This window comes from Drosophila arizonae, chromosome 5, assembly GCF_054131065.1.
Source record: "Drosophila arizonae isolate 15081-1271.41 chromosome 5, UAZ_ARI_1.0, whole genome shotgun sequence".
Taxonomy (NCBI): domain Eukaryota; kingdom Metazoa; phylum Arthropoda; class Insecta; order Diptera; family Drosophilidae; genus Drosophila; species Drosophila arizonae.
Window position 1 is genome coordinate 14,541,072 of NC_142925.1, and position 26,736 is coordinate 14,567,807.

Genomic DNA, 26,736 nt, shown 5'->3' on the forward strand with positions numbered 1-26,736 from the left:
AATTTTTACGACACTTGAGAACTCTCTCAGGAAATACTAAACAAGCCAATCGACTCTATCATACACAATGATATTATTGCAAACTATTAAATTGATTCGCAATTTTTCCACTTCAAGCAGAAATCAGATAAGTGTCATTAAATGTTTTTTTTTTTTTTTTTTTTTTTTATTACTATAGCCAAGCAAAAAAACATTAATAGCCCTTCACATGCTGGCCCATTAACCAATAATAAATTAAGCTAACTGCCGCACTCACTTAAATGAAATGTTAATCACTTAATGGAGCCCACACTAAACAATTTAAATAAACATTTTTCAGTCATTGCTTAATTAGCTGCAGCTCTCAGCTTCCAACGGGAAACGAATTCAGGCTCTGGGCCAGTGAAATAAACCTGAAATTAAGTATACGCAGCGTATCCAAGCCAACGGCATTTGATTAAGCACCATGCGCTATAAATACACGTAGTACACATCGAATGCTGTCGAAAATATTTTCTTAGAAACACGAATTCGCCACAGGGCAAGCAAGCAGGCAGCCGAGCCACCCACCCAACCACCAAGTGGGTGGGGCAGCAGACAAGACACTCCCACATAAAGCAACACGAACGAACAGAGCTGAAATGCGAAAGTCTTAGAGAGAACTCAGCGCGATTTGTTTGCTCGAAGCTTAATTTGTAGCGGCAAATGGTGTTGATTGTTGTTTTTCTTACATTTTACCACATCTCGCATCGCACATCTCACCCACCCAGCAACCCAACAGCCAGCAGCCAGCAGTCGAACAGCCCCTGGATGGTGCTTGCGCTTGGCGCATCTAAAGGCCAATAAAAGTTAAAGGCGCTACAGTGGATAAACACGATTTGGAGTATTGTTTCGATGCTCTCGCCCTCGTCGTCTCCAAATTAATGATCAGCAATGGCAGAGCTGTAAATGGTAAGTGCTAGTTAAGCATTTGCCATTCGTTTTGCCACACAGTTACCCAGTTACCCAGTTGCCTGCTATCCGATTCCTGCTTCCCAGTCCCAGTTCCTGGTTCCCCCTGCAGGGCATGTCGCGTGTTTTATCACATCACATGTCGAACATTATTTGATTATTAATTAAGAGCCTTCACTAATTCCGAGCTTAACAATACCAACTTTTTCGCAGCGGAAAACTAAGCAGCTGTTGCTATACTTGGGAATCTTCTTCAATTTTGACTTGGCTGCTAATGCATGTTGAGACTTAATTCATAGACAAGTTTTGAAAGCGAGTCAACGCAGGCTGCTTTCAGATTTAGGTTTAATGCTAATTAATGTAAAGCAATGTAGGCTAAAAGCATTAAAATATTTATTTCGAATTTTCTGCACTGAGCGTTAAACATTTATTAAAAATTATATTTTGTAATTATTATTAATTATTTTATTTTATTTTTAAATTTTTTATTAATTATTACTAATCTGTTGAATTTTAATTTAATTTAATTTTTATTAAGCTCAGCTGGTCATAGCAGTTGAGCGCTTTATTCTTTACGCTCTGTTCGTGAAATCAACTGAAGAGATCATGCTCTCTCGCTCTCTCGCTCTCTCGCTCTCTCGCTCTCACCTTGAATAGAAGCCTTCGGTTTCTTTTCGTTTTTACTTTCTGTTGAACTATTCGTCGTGTGACGCTCATTTACGAATGTCGTTCGTTCGTCTGTCTCTGTCTCTCCCTCTCTATCTCTCAGCCTGCGCCTCCGCCTGTCTCTCTGCCCGCCTGCCTAACGACACCGAGTGACGATGAAGAGCTACCGAAGATCATTCGAGCTGTCTATGTATGCAGCAGTCTTCACTTCGTATTTATATTTGAGTAAAATGAACTAGAATGCTTGCAACAGCAGAGAGAGTTCCCATTGGTCATTTAACCTCGACTGCAACGACCTGACGCCACGCTCAACATTCGAGCGCGTCTTAGTGTGAGAGTGAGAGTTGATCTATATAAAGAGCAGCAGCTGCAGCATTTCTTCAGTCGCCCAGGCCTGGTGGGGGTTAGTCGTGCAGTGGAATGGAGTGAAGTGTGTGATCGTTCAGGTAAGCATTAAAGGAAGAAGAGAAAATACTTGGAGGAAATACTTAGTAGAAATACTTAGAAAAAATTCAGAGAAGAAATTTTTAGAGGAAATTCTTAGAGCAGAAACTTAGAGAAGCTTATAGCGAACAACTTAAGGCCCAAATTATATTAAGTTTTCATAAAATATTCACCCGTTTAGATGATTGCAAATACGTCGATTCGAAAGGCAGCCTTATCTACATTTCAACTAAAGCATCACCATCAATATCTGGATTCATACTTCAAAGAGCACAGCTTTTCACTGTGTGTGTGTGTTCCTTCTTCCACTCGTTTTCCACGCGTTGAAGTGAATGCTTAGCATTTCATGTTAATTAGGATGACTGACTGCAAACAATTCTTAACTGATGTTGCGAATGTCTCGCAAAGTAGCTGATGAGGTCAAAATGCAAACGACCTTTAAACGCCAAAACCGTAGCACATAGCCATAGGGAAGGAACCCGAACATGAACATGGACATGAACATGGTCATGGAGGTGGACATGGGCATGGATAGGAGCGAGGAGTGGAAAAGTGCTCAAGCAGCAGCAGCAGACACAAGCTTGGCAATCTTTAAATGCACATGTGTGTGTGTGTGTGTGTGTGTGTGTATGCAGCTGTGTGGATGCGTGTGCTTCGCTTAAGTAAACAGAGCCAGGTGGAAGGCGGTCACTGGTTGGCAGCGCGCACTGTGATTTCAGCCTCACCTGCCTGCCGTTGCAAATGGCGTTCAGACGTTCACCTGAGCCCTTTTAATAAACGTAGCAACGCGCAGCATTGTTGACTTTGGTCTGTATTCAGATGCTCGTATCCGTTCCGTCGGCCTGGCGCCCCTAAAGTGGCATTTAGTGTCAACGAACTGGCATCCACTGGCCACGCCTCCACGCCTCCACGCCCCCAACTCCTACACTCCCATTCCCCTTCTTTTCAGTTATTAAGTCGTTTGTCTGTGTGTAAGTGTGTGTGTGTTTATAAAAGAGCCGACTTGACGACCGCGAACGTGAGTGGCCGGCCCACATCAACAGCAGGCGGAGCAGGAGCAGCAGGAGCAGATGTAGCAGCAGCTGTGCAGACACGCAGCTTATTACGTGCCCCAGGAACAGCAACAACTGTTCAGAGGTCAATCATGTTATCCATCTGCCCACCCGTTGACACAGCACCTTCAGCTATACACCTTTGTATGTGTGTGTGTGTGAGTGCGTGTGTGTGCGTGCGTGCGTGTGTGTGCGGCCAAGTTTGACAGAAACTATCAAAGTTAGCTGCAATGTGTCCGTTTCCTAATCAATACGTGTGCTCAAATTCGATTTAACTAATACTAATGCTCAATCCAATTAGACCAACTATTGCGGGTTACTTCTGCTTGTCAAAGTCTTGGCCAGACACTAATTACATTTCGCTCCATATCTATCTATCTAGATGGAGTATCCGCTTGCTGCTGCCATAGCCATGAATTGAACGCGAAAGCTTTAGCGACTTTTTACTGTACTTGAAAGTTATGAATGGGTAAATATTTTAAGGGGTTATTTGGGTGTTTGTATATGGAATTGATAGAGCTTAGTTGAAGGAGTTTAAAGTTAAGTGAATGTATGTTATGTTATGACTATGTTAAAGGTCTGTTAACATTTTCATAATATTTATATATATATATAAATGTTAAGGTTTAAGGCTTTACATAAGCCAACTATTAAATATGAACTAATGTTATGGAACTGCTAATTCGCTATGTTAAAGACATGTTAACTGTTTTAATAAATTATATATACTTATAATGAAGTTCTCTATTCAAATTGAGTTAAGTAAATCTTAGCAACTCTATTAAATCCATGTTAAGTAACTGCTCACTAAATTGTTTACTTAAAGACCTGATTATAAGGAACATTTAAACAGGAATCTTAGCTTAAATCTCACTTATTAGCTACCTATTCGCAGTTGCACTTCGCAATTCAGATGCATTGTGGCGCCGGTCGACACTTAACAGCAAGTTTTAGAATAAAACTCGCAGCTTTTCAACTTGGCTGGCGCAAAGTGCCACCAATTGCCGTAAAGTGCAGACTGCAATCAGTCAGGCAGTTGAGTTCAGTTGGAGTTGGAGTTGGAGTTGGAGTTGCAGTTGTCCTTAGCCCGGCTGAGATAGCAACTAAAAGCTAAAATGGCGAACAAATGTCGCACAAATTAATGGCAATAGCTGCGCGCCGCTTCAAAACTATTGATAGATAAAAATGTTACCAGATAATGGATAAAGGAAAGAAAATGAAAATGGAAATGGAATTGAAACAGAGAATCGAAGTGAAGCCAACTCAATCAAGAGCAAAGAAAGAAAAGAACTCTCGCACTAATGGTCAAGACACGTCAAGTAAATTGTGCGAGCAGCTGTCGCCCGAGCTGCTGCTGCTGTCAAATTGAATCTGGGCAGAAAACAAAGGGAAATAAACCGAGAAGATTTCGCTAGAAATATATACATATATATATATATAGAGTATGAGTTAGTGAACTATAGTTAGAGATGCCGTAAGCATAGGAAATATTTCATTGAAATCAAAAATAATAATAATTAATATGGGAATGTGTGGCTTAACATTCATTTTATATTAATATATTTTTATCCATATAATTTATATAATATTTTCACCCCTTCCATCAAGTGGGTTCATGCAGATCCTGTTGCGTCTCTTAAGAAATATTGAGAAATTTGTTAATATTTTCTTTGGCTATCAAACAATCTTTTTATATCGTTATATATCATATATCATTATCATATATCATATTAACTGAAGAAAATATTTAAAAAATTATATTATACATATGATTTGCTAATTGCATCTACTTATTTCATTGTAGTCATCATTTCATAAGTTTCAACTTATTCTCTTGTTTGTTTTGAGCAAATCATTTTCCAATCTATAATTAAATTTATTTTTAGTTGTTTGTGCTAAGGCATTCAGACATAATCTGTCCATACCAATTGCGCACAGTCGACGATGAAATGACTGCGTTTGACAAGCGAGAATTATTGTATTTTAATTACTTCTGACCATATTTAATATTTAATGCAGCCTTGCTAATCGAACTAAGAAATTGTAATACAAAATTTATATATTTATATTTAATTAAATATTCTTACACTCACCTGCAAGTTATTTGAACTCTAGACAAAAGCAACTTGGGCAAATCTCTGGGAGTTCAACTATTGTACTTTCATTACGCTCTTAAATCAGAATGAGAGAGGGGGGAAGAGAGAGAGAGAGAGAGCGGTACAGAGCTAATATTTGCAGACAATCGTGAGAAGTGAACACTTTATCATGGCTGTCATTGGAATGCTTAACTAAAGTTCGATTCAAGCATAAATTCCGAACGAATACGCAAAAGCAATGAAAAAGAACAGAATCAACTTATCGTTTAATTTATGCAGCTAAACCCAAACGCCCCATCCCGCTCCACCTACAGCAGGTGGTAGCAATGGCAACAAAAGCGTCCAAAAAGCAAAACGTCCAAATTGCGTTTAACTAAACGGCTAAATAAGCTAAAAGGATTTCTGGCCATGACGAGCACAGCATAGCAATAGGAAGCAGCCACTTGAGAAGCTGCCAGCAGAGATAGATAGAAAGAGAGAGGTAGTATGAGAGAGTGAGAGAGCTTGTCTCAGGCATTAAGTGGTAGCACTCTTTAAGGTATTAGCCAACAAGTCAATGCCGCAATGCCACAAGAAAAGTGGCACAGATCGGCTTTTGGATTTCGCTAGCTGCCAATATCGAGCATTACATATATATGTATGTAGTCGCCGTTTTTTCATTCAGTTCGGTTCGATTGCAACTGTAGAAGGACACGCGACCCACATGCATATAAACATTTCACGGCTAGCGACATATCTCTGCACAATTTTTATGGCCAGCTGCGGTGCCTGGCTCGATGCTCTGCACTTCCTGCACCCAAACAGAGGAACACAAAAAAACTGGAAAAGGAAAAATACGAAAAAAGGAAGAATTTGTATGCAGCATGTACATGACTGTGGCCTGCCTGTTATCTCTGTATAATCCACTTTATATTTTCTCACCAGCCACCAAAAATTGAATAAAAACATAAATCCCCCTTTGGCTATAGGGCTTAATTTAGTGCACGAAATAACCAAGTTGACTGAAAGTGAAAGAGAGAGAGAGGGAAAGAGTTTATGCCAAAAACAATAAATTAACTGATGATACATACTTGTAACAGAACTTACAGCAGTAATCCTTGAGCCCCTGAGAAAGATTAAATAAATTTCTATTGACAAGACTTAAGACTAAACCATTTACATATCTCTAAAGACTTAGTCCTGATGATAAGGACTTCGAGCTGATATTTTCTAAAGAAATTTTCTTTTAGCTACAAACTGAACTTTAACACGTAACTAGAAATGCGGAAGACTTACAAGTTGTAGAAAATTAAGACCAGAGCTTATATGAAATGCATTCAATGGAAATGCTTACATAAATGTTTGCTTAGCGACAGGAAAAATGAAAGCCGCTCTTAGACCCGCGCACAGCACTTCAGAAACTCGGATCGCTGCCAAGAAAATGTAACTAAAGCCAAACTCTAAAGCTTAAATGTATAACATGTTAATTAAATGAATTTATAAAACATAAATAATATAAAGTTATTTACTATATTATTTAAATTTTCTTTATTTTTGTTTTATTTCATACGATTAATTTTTATTTAGTTTTAAGCAGTTACATACATAAACATTTTTTACGCTGACATAAATTTCAAATATTTGCGCCCATTCACACAGCAATTGATCTCGATAGGCTATCGATACTTGTGCCACTGTTAACATAACAGTTTGGTTAACAGTTCACTTGAGTTTAACAGCACCTGTTGCTAGCACCAATTTTTCTTCAGTCTTATCAGAGTTTTTTGGCGAAAGCGGTTGCGTTGTGCGTTGACTGCCAGATTTGTCGGCAATTAAACTTCCAAAATTATTCAAAGCTTAACGGTAAATTATACGAACTTACTGCAACTTAACGAAAAACAAATTCGAATTTATTTGTTTTATATACGGGCGTGTCATATGGAGAAACAAATCTGTATACTAAAATTATAATATATAGAAAAAGCCATTTAAAATTGCAATTTATTGCTGAACCTTAGCACAGGTTAATTTTTTTGAAAAATTCTGAAATTGTGTATGGTTTGAAGACAATTATTAATACAAATCAAGTGTGCTCGAAATAAACTAATCTCTGCTAATGCGATTACATCGCACATCAACTATTTGGTTGTAGGTCAGAGAATAATGTTTTTCGCACTTGCTTTATTTTATTTTTTTTTTTCAAGCCAGAAGCGAATACATATTTGGATCTGTGAATATGTATTGTCGTTTGTATGCGTGAGTGTGTCTGTGTTTGTGTTTAATATTATTCACATGTGGCCGCTACGTAGATAATTGCTGAATCGGCTATTTTGGTACCTATAAGAAAACTAGATTGTTGTTATTGCATGCCCATTGAAAACATATGAAACTTTTAGCATAACAAATATGCCATATATGAAAACATTTATGTATATACAGTTCCATATATAAGAACTGTCTATACATAAAGAAATTAGGCTTGAGTTAATTTTGTTTAAAATTCTCTTGTTTTTAATACGTATTTATAAATTTTAAAAATATATTTTTTTTTAATTTTTTTTTTTTTTATTTAAAAAAGTTTTTTTTTACGTATTTTCTACGACATTTCGCCAAGTGTGATCTATATTTAACATTTCCTTGCGTCACTTCACATCTGGGGCAGTGAGGCATAAAAAAAAACAAAAATGCATTGCATGTCGGCATTATGTCTGCTGTAACTCGGAAAAGGTCGCTCTTTAAATAGATACGACTATCTCAATTGATAAGACTTCAAATTGATGCATTTCAAGTATATATTTAACTAAACATGCTTTAGCACTGACAAGAGCAAACCTCTGCTATCAGCCATTTATCAAAGATGGTAAACCCTTGAATATACACATACATATACATATGTCTAGATATGTAGCTTATCAACAAACAAACAACAGTTCGATTTTGAAAAGTTAAGTGAACGCATGTTAGCCAGTGCAATAAACAGAAACATAATATTATTTATACTTATCAATTTCGTAATCATTTGATAAGATTTTTCATTTCTTTTTTCTTGATGTCAAGGAAAAGCTTGATTAAGCAATAACAAGAAAAACAAGCAAATTAAAATAAATGAAATAATAGGCACTTGTTTACTTTATGTATTTCTTTGCTTTGCTTACGGTTCTGTTTGATATTTATATGCATTAGTAATTACAGCAGAAGCTGCTCTTAGGGCCAATCTCGTATAAATACATACATATATAGATTTACCCAAAGAGAGTGAGACTGTCTTGGTTAGTTTATGTATTAATTGTTTTAAGTAATCATAAATAAATATTGACATAGTCAAGATAACCTGTCAATTGATTAGAAATTATCTGACAAATGTTGGGTATATGTAAATAAATTTTATAGAGCTATCAAAAACTAAGGTATATAAATTCGAAAAATAAAAAAATAGTTTCAAAATAAAACTAAATATAATATAATATCTTATGCAGTTCTTGCGAAAGAGAAATTTCTTGTTCTATTGTTCTTATGTGGTCAAAGACATAAGAGAAAACTTACATATTATCAATTATTTGCACTGGAAATAAATTAGTCTTATACAAATACAATTCTTCCATATTAAATATTCACTTAAAAATAAATAAAAAAGATGCAAAAATGTTTCATCTTATTAAAATAATATTTATATATTTTTTTAAATTATTGTTTCAGGTATTGACATGTTGACGCCAGTTAAAAAAGTGCCCATACACCTGCAAAGCGCCCAGAATCGTGTCTATATCAAAAATGGCCAAATTGTGAACCACGACAAGACATTCAAAGCTGATGTTTATATAGAGGATGGCATTATCAAGTAAATATGCTAAGTACATATGATATCCCTATGTGCATAAGCTAACATTCAAATCTTGTCAGATTCGTAGGACCCGCTGCGGATATAACGGTGCCAGGTGGCGTGCGCACAATCGATGCCAGCGGCAAGCTAATTATACCAGGTGGCATAGATCCGCATACGCACATGCAGCTGCCTTTTGGCAATGCGGTGGCAGTGGATGAGTAAGTGATTGGAGTGCTATAAATAGTGATCAAACGGTATATCACGATTATTCATTTTAGCTTTTATCACGGCACCAAAGCAGCTGTGGCTGGCGGCACAACCATGATAAGTAGGTATTCATTATACACATCTATCTGAGTATTTGTGATTTTAACAAATCCCATTCCCTAGTTGATTTCGTGTTGCCAAACAAAAACGAGTCCATGATCGAGGCCTATGACAAATGGCGCAGCTGGGCAGATCCCAAGGTCTGCTGTGATTACGCACTCCATGTGGGCATTACTTGGTGGTCGAAATCGGTGTCTGACGAGATTGGCATCCTCTGCAAGGAGCTGGGCATCAATTCATTCAAGACCTTTATGGCCTATAAGGGCCTCTATCAGCTGAATGACTCGGAACTATTGGATGTGTTTGAGCGCATACGAGGCTTGAATGCTGTTGCTATGGTGGGTTTACATTAAAGTCTTTATATTTCAGATTGTTTTCTTTTTTTTTCTAAATTTTATACGTTTGCTGTTTCAGGTTCATGCTGAAAATGGCGATATTATTGCCAAGAATGCCAAGCGACTGCTAGCCGAGGGCATTACTGGACCCGAGGGTCACGAGTTGTCGCGACAGGAGGAGGTGGAGGCTGAGGCCGTGCATCGCGCTTGCATTTTGGCTCATCAGGTGGGTTAAGCTTTAATTAGATATATGCATGCATATATACTACAAATGTAACTAACATATATAATATATATATAATAACAATTAGCTAACTGTCATTAATAACAACTTAGGCTATAATTTATACCAGTTACTTATCTATCTTTCTGTCAGTTTACTGACTCTCGTGAAAGCTTGGATTCTTATTGGAATCACCTTAAGCAAACAAGCAATAACCATAAGCTTAAATAATGTTAAATTAACATCGTGTTTTGTGATGAGTAATGTTAATTAACATACATTTGAGCATGCTGTTAGAAGTGAGTTATGTTATCCTTTCAAGATTAGCGTCAATTAAATATTTACATACATGACTCTTAAATTTTAATATATGTATTTATTTTATTTATTTTGTAATATAATTTCAAAAATATTCATAGCAGATACCGTTTTGATTATTTTATATTTTTATCTATACTATTTTATATTTCAATTATATTTATAAAAATTCTTCTGCAGGTCGATTGTCCACTGTATGTGGTGCACGTCATGAGCAAATCGGCGGGCATTGAGGTAGCACGCGCTCGTCAGCGCTATCGTGGGAAGTACATCTACGGCGAGACCTTGGCGGCGGCTCTCGGCACAGATGGCACCCACTATCGCTGCCAGCACTTTGGTCATGCGGCTGCTCATGTGCTGAGTCCGCCCCTGCGGCCCGACAAGACCACGCCCGAGTTTCTGATGAAGCTGCTAGCCAGGTGAGTTGTCAGAGCCAATACGTTTCTTAGCCAATAAATCATGCATTTAAAGTGACATTTAATCAAACATATTGACATATATCACATCCACATATCATGCAACAACTCAGATGATGACGCCAACAGAGTCAGCAAATCCTTTGTCATTGTCAAAGATGATTTGCCGTAGTGAGTATATATTTTCATATTTTATTCATATTGATAATATATATCGCTGTCATTTCATTGCAAGTATAAAATTGATTTTATAAAATAAATTAAAATGAATGAATTTGGTTTTACTTTCTCTATTTCGCAGCAATGATCTGCAGACGACGGGCAGCGACAATTGCACGTTTAACAAGAAGCAAAAGGAGCTGGGCCTGGGCGACTTTACCAAAATACCGAATGGCGTCAATGGCGTTGAGGATCGCATGTCTCTAGTCTGGGAGCGTGGCGTGCATTCCGGCCTAATGGATCCGTGCAAATTCGTTGCCATAACCAGCACAAATGCAGCCAAAATATTTAATATATATCCAAAAAAGGGACGAATCGGTAAGTATGTAGAGTTAAATATTTAATATAATATAAAATAATAATGTAAAAAAAAAAAGAAATGATAATAATAATAATAAAAAAAATTTATTGTTTACTTAATATAATAAACATATTAATTTACCTAAGTTAATCGTTATAATTGTTTTACTATTACATATTAATATTAATTAAATGTAATATAATAATATTAAATATATATATTAATATTTATTACTATTCATTTGATTTCTAGCCAATGGCTCAGATGCTGATATTGTTATTTGGGATCCGCAAGCAACCCGCACCATCTCCAAGGATACCCATCATCATGCGTGCGATTTCAATATCTTTGAGGTAAAGTCACATATATATGTCTATATATACTATATTAAAATTCTCCCTCTCCCATAGGGCATGACTGTGCATGGCGTGCCTGAGTATGTGCTGGTGCGCGGACGCATTTGCGCAGAGAATGGAGAGGTTCGGGTTGCTGAGGGCTTTGGACGTTTCATACCCACGCCGTTGCGACCGGCTTTTGTTTACGACAGTATTGAGGGCAAGCTGGAGCAGGAGGGGGAGGGGGAGCAGGTGCCACTAAATGGCAGCGTAACTAAAAAGCTGGCCGAACTGGACGTTCACGTGGCTGAAATCGAACCTCCTTCGTCCATGTTCTCTGGCAATCCCACACCCAGCGTCGCTTCGAGTGGAGTTGGACGCGTGGATGGCAAGCGGGATATGCAGGAAACATCCTTTTCACTAAGCGGTATATTCTAAATTAAATTTTAAGAATATTTCGAATTTATTCTCCCCCTTTTTATTATGCATTGCAGAGGAACTGGACAAATCCGGCGTGCGCTCGTCCATTAAAGTGCACAATCCACCCGGCGGAAAATCATCTGGCTTTTGGTAATTGCCATTGAAGCTGTTCAGCAAAATAGGTACAGATATAAAAAAAATAAATAAATATATGTTAAGTTTTTGTCTTTGAAATGTATTTAATATAAACAAAAAAACACTAAAAAAAAAAAAATTTACTGGTAAATGTTATTCGCAAAAAAAAAATGCTGGTTTTTAAATTAACATAAATTATTTATAATATTCATGTGGAAAAAAAGAAGCAATAATGTAAACATTTAATGGAATAAACATAATATAAATAATATATACATATATATTTTATAAATATATATGAACTTAAAGAGGGTTTTTGATATTATGCAGCTGGACTACAATTTTAATCAACTAGACTTTAATTAGCATTGGAATGCAGCAAAAATACTTTATTTTATATTGAAATGCATACATATATATTTTAATTTACAGCCATAATACTTTCATTTAGTCCAGTGATCAGAGGTTAGTTCTTCAAGCTACTCTAGTATTTTAGTAGTATTTGAGTACTCTCTGCCCTCTTACTCTTACTCGTATTCTAGTGCTAGTAGTAGTAGTATGTATATACATATATCAGACAAGATATATATCTTTTTTTCCTATTTGACCTAAATTGAACAGAAATTCAAAGTAAAATTGTCCCATCAAATCATTTCCTATTCTAAATTGAATTCTCAAGCCTGCAACTAAGCAGCCCATGCCTCAGTAGAGATTATTATAGGGTGCTGCTATTAGCTGCTATTAGCATTCCACTTATAAATCCACGTAAATACAATGTTTCGCTGTCAAAATAAACAAGTTACCACAAAATTTCAAAGTGCAAAACAAAATGTTAGCAGCGGCGCAAATCAGTCCACGAACATGAAGCCAAGAGCCACAACAACAAGAGCAACTGCAGCAAAAGTGGCCAATGGAGAGAAGAAGCTGACAACAGCAACCACCAGAACGACAACAACAACAACAACGCGCAGCGCACACAAGCTTAGCGCAGCCTCGGTGCAGGCTGCTCCAAGAATCCAGGTTAAGCCTTGCCTGAACTCGGCCAGCTCCAAGCTGGCAGGCAAATCGGATGGCAGCAATGCAACAGCCGTGGGCAGTCGCAAGGCGAAGATCTTCAGGCATCAGGATAACATATCGTCCAGAATGCGGATTATTGCTGGCGCATTGCCCCGAGCGGCGCAGTGGCACAATAATCGCATTTATCGGCCGTCGTCCTCGAAGATCTTCGACTATGATCTGTCCAAGCAGGAGGCGCGCTTCTATGGCCAGTTCCGTACGCCCATGAAATCTGTGCCCGCTGACGAACTGCAGCTGCTCAGGTCTGGCAATCGCTCGTCCTACTTGGAGACGCGCTACGGCCATACGCCGGATGTCAAGTACAACTATCCGGAGGCAACCAGCTGGCGATATGGCTGGTTCCATCAAGTCAATGTCACAGCCAAATAGAAGAAGAAACTGATTCCGCCCACTCATGCTAAGCAAAATAGAATAGGGACTAGCGATCACCCCCAGCTGGCATTTCGTTTCCATGGCACAGCCAGTCGAACTTAGATGTACTTTTGATTTTTATTTCCTCTCTTTTTATTTTGTATTCTCTTTTCGTGTCTTTTCTACTCTCCTTATACATACCATACATCATAACAGCCCAAATTGATGCAAGTGTAGCGAAATGATTTGCCTAGCTCTTCGCATGTGTTGGAATGAGATGAGATGAAATCTTTGGTAAATGTCAGTGCATCCCATTAAATATACTAACACTAGTGTTTAACCTATTGAAAATATTGAGTTTGATTTTGGTAAAAGAATGTGAAATAGGGGAAATATCCATGCGTAACTCCCAAGCCTAGTAGAACAACACCTATTCATCTATGAGCCTATGTTTTATGCCGATCCTATAGCATGAAGGGATTATCCTGATGAATTCACCTTCATTGGCAAAACATTATATTGACGAATATTTAGATAAATATATATATATATATGTTCTCAGAGTCTTATACGACCAAAAAGATTAGTTAAATTGGAGCTTGGCTTCAATTTTATCAAAAATCTAGAAAATGAGCTTGAATAGAATAATAAGAAAATCTATATAAATATTAAAAAAAAAAAAAAAATTTTAAAATTATATATAAAAATATATATAATTATATATAAAACAAATTATAAATTATATATATAAAAAAATAAAAATAAAATAAAATAAAAATTATCTATAAATTAGTTTCACAGCAAATTCAACTTTCTAGAATAATAGGAGAATCTATATAAATATTTTAACAAAAATTAATATAAAAGTATATAAAAATTGTCTTCTGTTTCACAGCAAATTTAACCTTCAGGAATAATAGAAGATTCTATATAAATATATTTTTTTTAATTAATAAAGAAAAATACACAAAAATTTTCTTTTATTTCACAGCTAATTCAAGTTTCTAGAAAGCATTCAACGCTTTGGCTTAGCTTTAACAACTTTAGTTTTCGCTTTAGCTTCAATCACTTTGAATTTGCAATGACAATTTTTCTTGATTTGAGCGCCACTATAAAATGCATTACACTACTACCACTACCAGCACCGCTCTCGTACTGTCTGCGTGTTTCTTTATGTGCGTGCGGCGGCGGTGTCTCGTGGGGCATTTAAAGTGTTGCAAGTGCAGCAAGTGCAAAGTTGTTCAACTAGAGCTACTTATTGCGTTGCACGCTGATTGACTCATGGAAGGGCACAAGTTTTTAATTGTTTCATGACATTTCCTACAGCGATTCGGTTTTATTTAATTGAGTAAGTAGCAGAGTGAGAAAGATAGAGAGACAGAGAGAGAGAGAGAGAGAGAGAGAGAGAGTTAAAGTTAGAGTTGGAATGGCATATGGAGTGGCTTCGGTCAGTCCACTTTATTAACTTTATTTGATGAGGAACCACTTTGAATTCGCCTTGCCCGGATTCTCGCCAATTGAAGGCAGCTTTTCGAATGCCATTGTTGCATTTCAAGCACTTTTAGCTGGACAAACTTTGGCCCAACACCAGCTCCAGCTCCGTTGCGCATTCCTCTGCTGCACAGGCAGACACAGACAGTTGCTCGAACTACTGCTGAAGCGCCTCAGCTCGCCTCAACTCGCCTCGTCCCGCCCCCTCCCGATGGCTGTTATTGTTGAGTACTGCTTGATTGCAAACAACAATTCTCACTTGGCCCGCCGCAGCTCCCGATGGAGCTGAAGTTTATTATTATTTGGCTTGTTTCACATTTTTCAAGCTTCTATTTACCTTTAAACACATTTCGCTTTGGTCTTGTTTGTTGCATCGTTTGAGTTTTATTTGTATTCGATATCATCGACGACCAAACTTGGCCATCCAATGTTTACTCAGTTGGCAAAACTCTTCGCGCTGTCTGTCCACGGCGGCTCTCGGTCTGGGATTTGTAAATGATTGAAACTTTAGTGAAATGCCTTCACATCTCCGGGGACCATTCGGGCATACACATAAGCGGATAAGCTGACAGCAAAGTAAATTATTGTATGGCAACTGAGTGTGAGGGTTGAGCAGTCAGTATAACAGTCAAATATGACAAGTAAATTGGAATTAATGAAAGAAATTAGTAAATTGTGTATAACAGTCAGTGTAATAGTTAATGCGGCAGCTGTTATAATGGGACAGTTTAAATAATGGTTAATGGGACAGTTATAATTGTCGAGTAAAAAAAGGGTATATAACAGTAAGTATAATGGTTAATAGGACAGTTATAAAAGTCAAGAAAAAAATTGTATATAACAAGTAGAACAAGTAGAACATGTTATATAACAGTGAATATAATAGTTAATATGACAGCTGCTACAATAGTCAAGTAAAACATTTTATATAACAGTTAGTTTAATGGTTAATGGGACAGTCACTCTGATAGAGAGTATAATAGTTAATGTGGCACCTCTTAAAATAGTCAAGTAGAACATTTTATATAACAGTGAGTATAATGCTTGATAGGACAGTTACTAAAATAGTCAATTAGAACACTTTATAGAACAGTGAGCATAATGGTTAATGGGACAGTTACTCTGATAGTCAAGTAGAGCATTTTATATACCAGTGTGTATAATAGTTAATGTGGTACCTCTTAAAATAGTGTAGTAGAACACTTTATATAAGAGTGAGTATAATGGTTGATAGGACAGTTGCTAAAATAGTCAATTAGAACACTTTATAGAACAGTGAGCATAATGGTGAATGGGACAGTTACTCTGATAGTCAAGTAGAGCATTTTATATAACAGTGAGTATAATAGTTAATGTGGCACCTCTTAAAATAGTCAAGTAGAACATTTTATATAACAGTGAGTATAATAGTTAATGTGGTACCTCTTAAAATAGTCTGTGACCGCAATGGTCACAATGATAGTCGAGTAGAGCAATCGCTATAACCTGTAATATATAAATATTTGAATGCCAGGTATAACAGTTCTTACTTTTGCAGCACAAGCACACCTGAATCCAATTACTCCCTTTGTTCGATAATCAAACAGAAAAACGTTGCAAATCAACAAATATTGTGCAGTTCATTAAATATGGGTTCCCCTGGAAATTGCCAAAGGGTCAAAGTGTAATCGCAGTGAAATTGAAAGAGTAAATCATAATTTTTGCATTGATGCTGCCCCATTTCTAGCCCCAAGTATCCAACTAAATTCCATGCCAATGGCAGAGCGCATTTGCTCGAGTAAAATTATAAGAGAATTTATGGGTCAGTGGTTTAGCTGGAAAGTTATGGACTCCTTGCACATTTTGCGGTAATATTTATTAGTTTTATTGCCCAGCATATGGATGTTGTTATTGTTTTGTTTTCTTCATATTTTTCATTCTTTCTATTTGGATTTTTTTTTTTTTTTTTTTCATTCTTATTTTTTTGGCAATTGCTCAAAACTTATTCGGTTGCATCGTCTCCATCATCGCCCCCATCCTCCCACATCCATGGCGAAATTTGGTTTTGCGGTTGGCACTAGGGAATTACAGCCAGCTCGAGTGAAGCATTGAGATTACTCAAATAAAGAGAACTTTGCGCACATACTGCAAATGTATTTAGAGCTAATAAAGAATTCGGATGTAGGAATTCGAAGCATTTACAATAGTTTGTAATTATGAGTTCAAGTCAGAAATAACAGTGGCTCATAAGAGTATAACATTTTTCCTAATGCAGCTGAATAGCAAGTGAATTTGAAGAGCATTGGTTTACTAGCAGCTCAAGCATTACTTATACGAATATATTTAAAAAAGTATATAAATATAAAACATGGTTGGCAGCTGCTCTTTTTTTTAATAACTAATTCATTAAATTAAATTTATTTCTATTTATCTTTCTCAACAGATTAGTTTTGTCAGCTTTATAATAACTTCGTTGAATGTATGATTTATATATGAACTGTACACAAATAGACAGAGATATTAGACCTAGACATTAGCTCTTATTGTTTATGTGTTGAGGCAGTCTGAACTATTCACTCAAAAGCTCTAACCCCACAAACTGCATACTCTGTCTATATACCTTATTAGCATCAAGAGCAGAGCCTATATACTCACTCTTTCTATCACTTTAAAGACACCTCTGATTATATAGCATTATATCTATATATTCATCGCAGTAAACTTCCGCCAAAAGAACATTTGATTAGATTGTACAAAAAATATTTCTGCTTACTTAACATTTAACAAATTTCTTATTAATATGTGTAAGCATATCTGCTATTACATACAAAATTTGTTCCAAATCCATTCCATACCATTTTAACATAGATAATTTTAACAAATATACCAGATATATTCAGCAAAAAACTTCTTCAAAAGCCTCATTGAATCATTGTCTTATTCAAAATCAAGCAAATATGAACCAAATGGGCTTATAAAATACTTGTATATATCATCAGACTGTAAAATCATTCCTTTATTTTTATAATTATCAAATAAAGTAGTTTTACATAAACCTCATCTAGAACCTTTGATTTTCCCATCATATTCTATAATTCACACACTTGAGAGAACTTTTTCCTTAAATTAAATCTCCATTACGTGTGTGTGTGTGTGTAACTTGTTATTTGTTTATTTCTTATTGCAAATTAACACTTTTACACATTGTTTATCTAATTCAGTTAAGCATATAGTATTTATTGTTGTTACAGAAAAGTATCACGTGCTTTTCGCTTCGCTTTTGCATTTAATTGATTTTTGTGATAACACTTTATATTTTATGTTGAAATTCCACTGAATTCAAATCGTTTGACATTGTGGTTGTTGTTGCTACGTTAGGTTTTATATTAGAAATAATATGTAAATTAAGATTTCACTTAATGATCACAATCGCTAACATTATCATAGAGTCAAGTATTTGATGGACCAGCACATGAAAGTAGTATATAACTAAGGCGGTAGAAAATGAAAGTAAATAGTTTTAAGGTAGTTCTGCCATTGTATTCGTTTAACATACCCAAATTCTGTATATATGTATATTTTAAGCAATAGTTTATAATTTGGGCAACTTTTACACATACTTAATACAGCCTTCCAAAGGAGCTCTTGCCTGGGATCTAACTAAATACAGATTTTCTATTGAATTACTATTCTATGCATTTCCTGTTTTAATATTATTAATATTGAATGCAACTCGAATCAATTTGGACAAAGGGTTGACTTTCTGATCTCATTTTGCCCTAGGTGAATGCTCTGGGTATTCTTCATGTATTGCTTTCGCCTTCGGCTCAGCCGGTCAGATCAATTTCTTGGGGGTGCCGGAAGTGCCATTCGCCGCCGCTTTCGGTGAGGTAGCCACCTTGGACTGGGTCGGTGTTTGTGTGGGTATCGTTGGTGGCAGATCGATATCCTTTTGGGGCAATAGCTTTTCGATTTGAATTTCGGCCGCCTCGCGCATCGCTATCTTGGGTATCGACATTTCGCTATCGGTGGCCTTCTTGCAGTTGTTTCTATTGCTGCCGGAGCTGTTGCCTTTGCTCGGTGTTGGTGGTGTGTCCTTTCCCCCTTTTTTGTTGTTGTTCTTTGGGGACTTTACTAGCAAATCACCCAGCTCCTTCGCATTATCTTTCAATACTTTAGCGGGGTCTTTCATGTCGGGCTGTGAATAAAAGAAACAACTCAAGCATTAGGACGATCTTCGCTTAAATTTTAAGCTACACCTCATTTACTTCTGGCTTTGGGGGAGTGGGCCTCTCCTGCTCCATTGCTCCCAGTTCGGTGGCTATGTCGCGTATCTCCTTCGCCGAATCGTGTATACCGTCGACCAGTTTGGCCATATCCTTATCCGTTTTCTCCACCTCCAATTTAAGTTTTTCCGCTTCCTTCATGCTCTTCGCAATTGCCTTCTCAATCTTTTGCTCTGCCTCCAGTATCTGCTCCTTGTCCAGCAGAGCAATGAGCTCCTCTATAGCCTTATCGCTAAGTTTGATATTATCGCGACCAATGGACTCCAACACCTGCAAGTGCATTCAATGTTAATTTGGACTAACTGAACCAAGGCACGTTACATACCTTTCGTATATCGTTGACAGTAACGACACCATCTTTGTCAGCGTCAAACTTATCTAGGACACTCTCGATGTGCTTGATGCGGGCCTCATCGCTGGTCTCCTTTAGCTTCTTGATATTCATCATGAGATCGTCAATGTGGACAATTTCCTCGTTGCGTCGCTTCTGTGCTTGCTTTGTGAGTAGCTCAGTGAATTCCTCCAGCTGTTGTTTGTCAATTTTGGTGGCCGCACTGTCGATGCTTTGCACCACCTTGGTGATCTCGTTAACTGAGACAGCACCATCCTTGTCAGCATCCAGTTTGATTAGCAAATCCTCAACGACTTTGAATCGCTCCTCGTCAGAGGCCTCCTTCATGCGTCGGATTGTAGCCACCAGTTCGTCAATGTGCACCGATTGGCTGGGACTGGCACCAGATGTGGGCGCGCTGTCAGGGGTATCGACTTGCTTAATCTGTTGCTGGCGATGCTCCAAGTCTTGAAGCACAGTGTCCAGCTGCGAGATCATCTTGTTGACACGATTATAGAGTAGCTTGGCAGCTCGACTCTCGCGCACCGGTTCCTTGACCACCTGGCGCACCTCTCGCAATTCCTCCACATCCTCCTGATAGTCGCGCAGCTCCTCCTTAAGCTCCTTGATCGTCTCCTTCTCCACAACAAGCTGTTTATCAGAGGAAAGCGTCTTCAGTGCATCTGATAGCAATTGCACATCTGTCGGCGAAATGGTCTTCTCATCTGATGCCTCGGATTTCTTATCCAAATGCAACTTCTGATTAGTATCCTCAGTGAATATAAACGGCGCTGGAGCTTCATCCGTGCCGGCGGTGCGCAGCGTCTCTTCGTGCTCCTCCTCGCGCTCTTCACGAATCTTACGCTCCTCCTCCTTGATGATCTCAATCTTGGTCTTGTTATCGACCTTGCCCTCACGCTCGCCAATCGCATGGCGTGTGTGAGCGGCTACAGCATCCGGCAGTACACGCATTGTCTCCTTCAGCTTATCAGTCGTGATGCTGTCATCAGAGATGAGCATTGCACGTGACAATAACAAAAGTATAGGTGGTACCTGGAAGCAACTCACGCATGGTTAATATAATAAGAAATACATGAAGGCTATACTGATGCCCTTACCTGTTCATTTAGTGATAAGTCAATCCATTCCTTGAGTTGGAATCGCAGGCGCTCCGCTGTTAGGCCGTAGGCGCGCATGCCACGTGACTTGCACGCCTGCTGCAATTCGAAGAGATCGAGCGAGTCGACGCCTTCGCGCGCTATTACCCGATCATCGGTGGCCAGAGAGCGAAGCTTGAGACGCAGCTGAAAACGCAGCAAGGTCGTTGTGCCAATCGTGTTCAGCTCCAGTACACGGCAGAGCGCTGATAGCTGCTCTCGACTGAGCGAATCCAATGTGATTTCGTCATCGAAACGCTTGGCAAACTTGATTATCTCATCGTTGCTCACTTGCTCTGTGGGATTCCGGATCTTTCGGAAGAATGTCTCGAACTGTTTGGCTTCCTCGCTGCTGTGCTCCTTGTGCTGGACAGGCATTTGACCGAGAGTTTTTTGCAGGAATTTTGCTACCTCCAGACGGACGGTCAGTGACTGCCTTAGTCGCTCCTGGCGATCCTTGGCCGTTTGAAATGTGGACGGCAGCATGCCCGGAAAGAATTTTATAAATACCGGCAAGAGCAGCTCCATAAACGGCACCACAATAAACACCGAGAATGGGATCAATCGGAACAGATCCGATGTTGTGCGCTGCAGCTGCTTGTTTTCGCGTCGCGTCAGCGTCTTGCCATTGAGTACCTTCCACACCAACTTCGAGCTAATGGCGGTATCAATGAATAATAACCGAAAGCCATGATAATAGTGTACCAGTTCATCCCAAATACGCTGTGTGAGCGGCTTCTTTGGCTTGGCCACTGCCTTGGATGGGGCCTCTGTTAGTTCGCTAGCCGTCTTTGTGCCAGAGGCGCTAGCCTTAGCTGTTGCGCTCGGGTCTACAGCGGTGCCGTCGAGTATCGTGGAGGTCACCGGGGTAGCCGAACCAGTTCCCTTAATCGCCTGTCCATTGGCCACCTCCTTCATGATCTCCTCGACCTTCTCCTTCTGCTGATTCTTCAGCTTCTTCACAGTGGCATCGATCTTTGAGCTCGACTCAAACAGCGGCCTACCGATGTGAATATGCCGCAGGCCATAGCTACAGAACTGATCTGATTGGTAATAACGCGGGCCGGTTTTCAGTGAGTAGCCAGTAAACGTTCTCCTTTGCCGGACGTTCCATGACTGTGAAACTGAGTCTTCCGCTTTGTGCTGGACTTTTCTCGTTGTACAATAGGCATTGTGGCTCGTTCTGAGATCTATAAGTATTGAGAGAAGTTGGCCAAGTTTTAGTACAGCAAATTCTTGCCTATAAATACATTATATAAATAAGAGAATTTTAGTAAAGCAACCGATAGTCGTATTTATACACACATCATTTGCTCTGTCAAGGTAATAGCGAGAGAAATTATTTCAAATAGATGCTCAATTGAATAGGCAACAAATAAAAACAAATTGGGTTAAGCCTTTTTATGGCTTCGGCCATTAAAACTTGTCAAGCGTTAATCGAAAAGTTAGTTCCACTTGATTATAAGCCCAGATAAGCTCACAAGTCAAACAGAACAAAAGAGAGACACGGAGAGCAAGGGAGAGCGAAAAATAAAATCAACTAAATTAACACCTGTTGCGGTCGAATATACGCAAAAAAAAATTTATATAAGTTGAAAACTAAACTTAACGAAAGTACCATAAGATTTCTTAGAAAAAACAATCTGATGCACTTTCAATTTTGTATTTCTGATTTTTCTTACAATTTGGCAAGTTCTCAGAACAATGCATCAGATGCGAATTCAAGGAAAAATAAACATGCTGCGTGTGTGTGTAGAAGAAAGAAAAGAAAGAAAAGAAAGGCGATAGAGCACAATAGCGAAATGCATTCAACCTTCGGCCAATGGCCGAGCAAATTGTGTGGGTGCAACTGATCCATGTACATGTGTATGTGTGTGTGTGTGAGTTAACTGTACTCTCTTTCAACTACAACATACAGGGTGTCGCTTTTGTGCGTCAGCAGCAATCGCTGGCGTCATTTTGTCTGTCTGTACACCTGAGCGCTTGGCACTTGTCCCTTTTGCTTGTTAAACACACACACGCACACACTTACACTTGTGTATATTGTGAATGTTGTGTATAAATTGAGAGATGAGCAAATAGCCTACGTGAAATTCTTTTGCAAGCAATGAAAAATTATCGTTTATTTAGTATAGGTAAAGCTTGCATAAATATTCCGCTCACTAAAAGCAAACGTACTTTGCCTTAATTCTTCTTTAAACCTTATCTGCCTATAGTTATATTAGCCAGCCGGTTTAGATGTTTACTTTTTTGGTCAATCTCACTTTTTGAGCAGACGATAAGCGCGTCAAGTGACGCGTCTCAGTGGAAAAAGAATAATAATAAATGCTGAATTATATAAAACACGATAACGGCACGTATAAAAAACAGCAGATGACCCATACACCGGCAACTATATCAAAATATATTATATATGCACTGCAGATACATATATATTGCACACCTTTGTCATTAACTAACTTGTTGACAAAGGCAATTAACTACCTGTAAGTGCGAAAAGTGTTTCAAATCATACATATATAGGTTATCCAGAAAATTGCCCTACAGCTTATACAAAAATACCAAAACAAGCGCAACAGGGAAATTTTGTTGTGCACGCAAACATGGAATCAGCTGTGCACGAATATGCAGTCATAACAAAAACAACGACAAAAGGCGAGCGCACAAAAAACATACACACGCACACAGACACAGGCTGCGATACCTAAACTCAAGCACACACACACACATACAAGCTCACACCGCAAATATATGGGGTAAAATCAATGGAAAGTTTTATACGATTTTCATTCCATTGCGTGGTTAGCAGACAAACTTACAGCGCTTGTAGAAGTTATGCATCGCATAATGCGACTTTAGTTGCGTGGATCCTTTGGGCAGCAGTAGCACATTCATGTTGTTGGCCTAATGTTGTTATTGCTGGGTGGGGGGCGCTGTTTGGGGCTATCGGCTGCCAGTCCAATTCCAAAGTTTCTTCAATGTATGTATGTAATTTTGAATTTCCGAATCACTGTCTACTCTGTATGTATCTTTGTATTTGTTAATGTTGTTTAGTTGCGCATGAGAAATACGTTGGTTTCTCACTTTACGCCTAAAAGTATAAGGAAAAGAGTACAATAAGATTTATAAATAATCATGCCGAAAATTAAATGCACGCTATATTAATGTCAAACATAAAATAAATAAATGTAACTGTCAACGCTCACTCGCTCTTTTTTTTTATTCGAACAGCGCAATTTAAATTTCTCTCACACATACGCGATATACGCACAGTCACACACACCCATTCTCACACATATTCACGCAGATTTGCGATATCAGGCGATGTTTCATAGTGTTTGTTGCTGTCTTCTGCCATTCGCACGATTCTAAATATTACACAACTACAGCAACAAAGTATAAGTTATTATTCTGTGCCAATTTCACATTGCCGACACCCTGTTTTATCATAATGTTCGGCAATTACCATTTAACTCCAATTCACGCTTTTTGTTGAGACTTTCCACTTGCCCTATATTTTAATATTTTTTTTTATATATTTTGTTTTTGTAATGTCGTCGCTCGTATTCTTATGAATATGTTTATAAATCGCAGGCGGTTCGGTTAGTCTTACTTCCACGCTTTTTTATTTTACTTTGCTTTGGTTGCACAAGTGTGACCACATCTACGCAGTGCAGCAATACCCACGTCGCTGAATTTTTTTATTGGTTGCGCAAATCTCATTCTTGCGATAGCATCATTGTTGATTTATCGAAAAGTAATCGTATGGTGAGGCGGACTTTTTAAATAATGGAAACAGACAGTAGAACAACAGGTGCTATTTTTATTAATAATTGTAAATATATATCACATTCTTCTTCTACTTCTGCACATTGACAATTTATTTTTTACTTTCTGCTACTGATTGATTCCTTACTTAAAGTTTGAATGACTGATATAAAAACATTCTCCGACCGTTAGGCGTGTTTGTTTACCTAATGGAAATTTGAAGTAAAAACTCGCATTTATTAATTGCTGTGATATAAATCTGCAATTAGATTTAATTAGGCTGCCCGCTGTAGCAATTTCTGTTCGGATTTCTAATAAAAGGACTAATGGGGGGCGATTTTAACCAGTTGAACTCTACGTTAACGTTCGCATAGGTCATTAAAATGGGGAATAAAGTTTTAATTTATTTGGCTATTTTCGCCTGCTTAGCCAGGGCACAAATTCAACTGCCCAGCAAAGTATTCGACCAATTAAAAGTCGAGGTTGCCTTTGAGACTGTTCTTTTATTGCGCGAAAAATCCACGGATTGTTCGATTGAAGTTAAAGATAATGCTGTTACGCCGGTTATTTATCTTAATGTCAATAAAAAATATCAGCTTCAAACTCATTTTAATATACAATTTCTAGCGTTGGTTTGCTTGGAAACTGAAAACGAAGTCATTTTGAATGCGCTCTATCAAAATCTGGAATCCATTCGAAATACTCGGACCATATTTATGATTACAAATGAAGTGGATATGGAATCTTTGTTTAGGAAGTGTTTAGAGAACAAGATGCTTAATGTACTGGCGATAGGCAATTGGAGTCTGGAAGAAATATATAGTTACAGATCATTTCCTGAATTTACACTAGTTATGCGAAAGGTTGATCAGATCGAACGATACTTCGAGCCTCAACTGAAGGATATGGGTGGCTATCCCATTACCACTGTATCGGACAACATATTCCCACGCAGCGTTATATACAAGGATGGAAATGGATCCTATCAACTAACTGGCTATCTGGCGCCGTTTGTTGAAAGCTTTGTCAAGACTTTGAATGCAACTCTTCATGTTTATTGGGATCATGCGCCTGAAGAGAATGAAATAGTAAACATAAGTTTTCTGAACGACCTGATGCGCGCTGGAAGAGTGGATATACCGATGTTCATAACGAATCTTGGCTTTACGCCAAGCCATCGAAATCACTCCCATATAGTGGAACTGTCAAAGTGGCAGATAATGCTGCCCGTCGAATCCCAGATAAGTCGCGCCCTGCTCGTCGTTGGCGGCGGGGCAAAGCTCCTCAATTTGTGCATCTTCATTCTAATGTCCATTTACGCCCTGGTCATTCACAATATTCGCCGCTTCGAGCTGGGCATGGCGCCCAGCCTCATGTGTTTGTGGGTCATCTTTGATCCCGTGCTGAGGGCCATGCTCTCCCAAACGTTTTCGATGCCGCGATCCTCCAGCCTGCGTCTCAGGTGGACACTGGCCGTGCTACTGATGGGCAGCTTTGTATGCTACAACATTTACATAACAAATCTGGAGACGCTCCTGGTGCATCCACCCTTCGATCCGCCGATACTCAGTTATCAGGATATGCGTAGAGCGGGACTCAAGCTCATGATATCAGAGCCCGACAAGGGAGCACTTACCTTTGTTCTCGGCCAACGTGGATATAACGCCAACTCGGATCTATACGAGATGGTAAGCACATCGGTGTATCAGACGAGCCGCAGCAAGCCGAACACCTCCTATGCCTATCCCATTACCCAAACGCTCTGGCCCCACATCAAAATGAAGTTCATCCGGCAAGAGCAGGCCGCCTTTCGCCTCTCCAAGGAACTGGTTTTAATTCCGCTTGTGCACTTTGCTCTGCGCTTGCACTCCAACTCCATCTATAAAGGGGCCATCAATCGATATATTCTAAACACCCAAGACAGCGGCCTGTACACCCACTGGCGCACCCAATCCTTCTACGATCTGCTTGCGATTGGCAAGACCAAGCAACTGCCCTACAAGGATACCTCGAGCAGCATGCATTTGCGCTGGGAGGACCTCTACTACTATTGGCTGATCTATATTGTCAGTGTCAATATTTGTGTGCTGGCATTTGCGGGCGAGGTTCTAGTATACTCTATAGGACGTTGGAGAGCGGGTTGAGTTGAACGGAGAAGGCATTCTTTGAGTGAATAAAAATATTAGAGACTAAGATCTTTGCTAGAAGAAAAGCTAATGTCAATGTATTTGCTACAATTATATATCCAAACAATAAAGATGCAAGATGATTATCTAA

The 26,736-nt window shown here is 38.5% G+C and overlaps 4 protein-coding genes across 6 annotated transcripts; 3 read left to right on the forward strand and 1 right to left on the reverse strand.

The window, feature by feature from the left end:
• The first annotated feature begins 1,912 nt into the window (after positions 1–1,912).
• Positions 1,913–12,102, forward strand: LOC108617100 (dihydropyrimidinase CRMP-like). Of its 2 annotated transcripts, none has more exons than XM_089470062.1 (11): positions 1,913–2,042; positions 8,864–9,005; positions 9,068–9,208; positions 9,269–9,318; positions 9,381–9,655; positions 9,732–9,878; positions 10,374–10,612; positions 10,911–11,146; positions 11,382–11,482; positions 11,540–11,891; positions 11,959–12,102. In XM_089470062.1, the coding sequence occupies exons 2-11, from the start codon at positions 8,872–8,874 to the stop codon at positions 12,036–12,038; spliced, it is 1,755 nt and encodes a 584-aa protein (XP_089326188.1). In that variant the 5' UTR covers positions 1,913–2,042; positions 8,864–8,871; the 3' UTR covers positions 12,039–12,102. The 2 variants fall into 2 exon arrangements, with proteins under 2 accessions (XP_089326188.1, XP_089326187.1); XM_089470061.1 differs by lacking the exon at positions 1,913–2,042 and adding an exon at positions 6,908–7,030.
• A 463-nt stretch (positions 12,103–12,565) lies between these two features.
• On the forward strand, positions 12,566–13,798 carry LOC108617101 (uncharacterized). The gene has a single exon (XM_018012770.2). It carries the CDS (start codon positions 12,794–12,796, stop codon positions 13,463–13,465), a length of 672 nt encoding a protein of 223 aa, XP_017868259.1. The 5' UTR covers positions 12,566–12,793; the 3' UTR covers positions 13,466–13,798.
• Positions 13,799–18,063: 4,265 nt separating this feature from the next.
• Positions 18,064–23,651, reverse strand: Letm1 (Leucine zipper and EF-hand containing transmembrane protein 1). Its single transcript, XM_018012768.2, has 5 exons — positions 23,511–23,651; positions 20,653–21,881; positions 19,529–20,587; positions 19,186–19,473; positions 18,064–19,115 (listed from the first exon to the last, which is right to left on the reverse strand). The coding sequence occupies exons 1-5, from the start codon at positions 23,584–23,586 to the stop codon at positions 18,753–18,755; spliced, it is 3,015 nt and encodes a 1,004-aa protein (XP_017868257.1). The 5' UTR covers positions 23,587–23,651; the 3' UTR covers positions 18,064–18,752.
• Ir60b (Ionotropic receptor 60b) lies at positions 22,023–26,736 on the forward strand. 2 transcript variants are annotated; one of them, XM_089470903.1, is made up of 2 exons: positions 22,023–23,177; positions 25,087–26,736. In XM_089470903.1, the coding sequence occupies exon 2, from the start codon at positions 25,176–25,178 to the stop codon at positions 26,601–26,603; it is 1,428 nt and encodes a 475-aa protein (XP_089327029.1). In that variant the 5' UTR covers positions 22,023–23,177; positions 25,087–25,175; the 3' UTR covers positions 26,604–26,736. The 2 variants fall into 2 exon arrangements, with proteins under 2 accessions (XP_089327029.1, XP_089327028.1); XM_089470902.1 differs by lacking the exon at positions 22,023–23,177 and adding an exon at positions 24,368–24,505.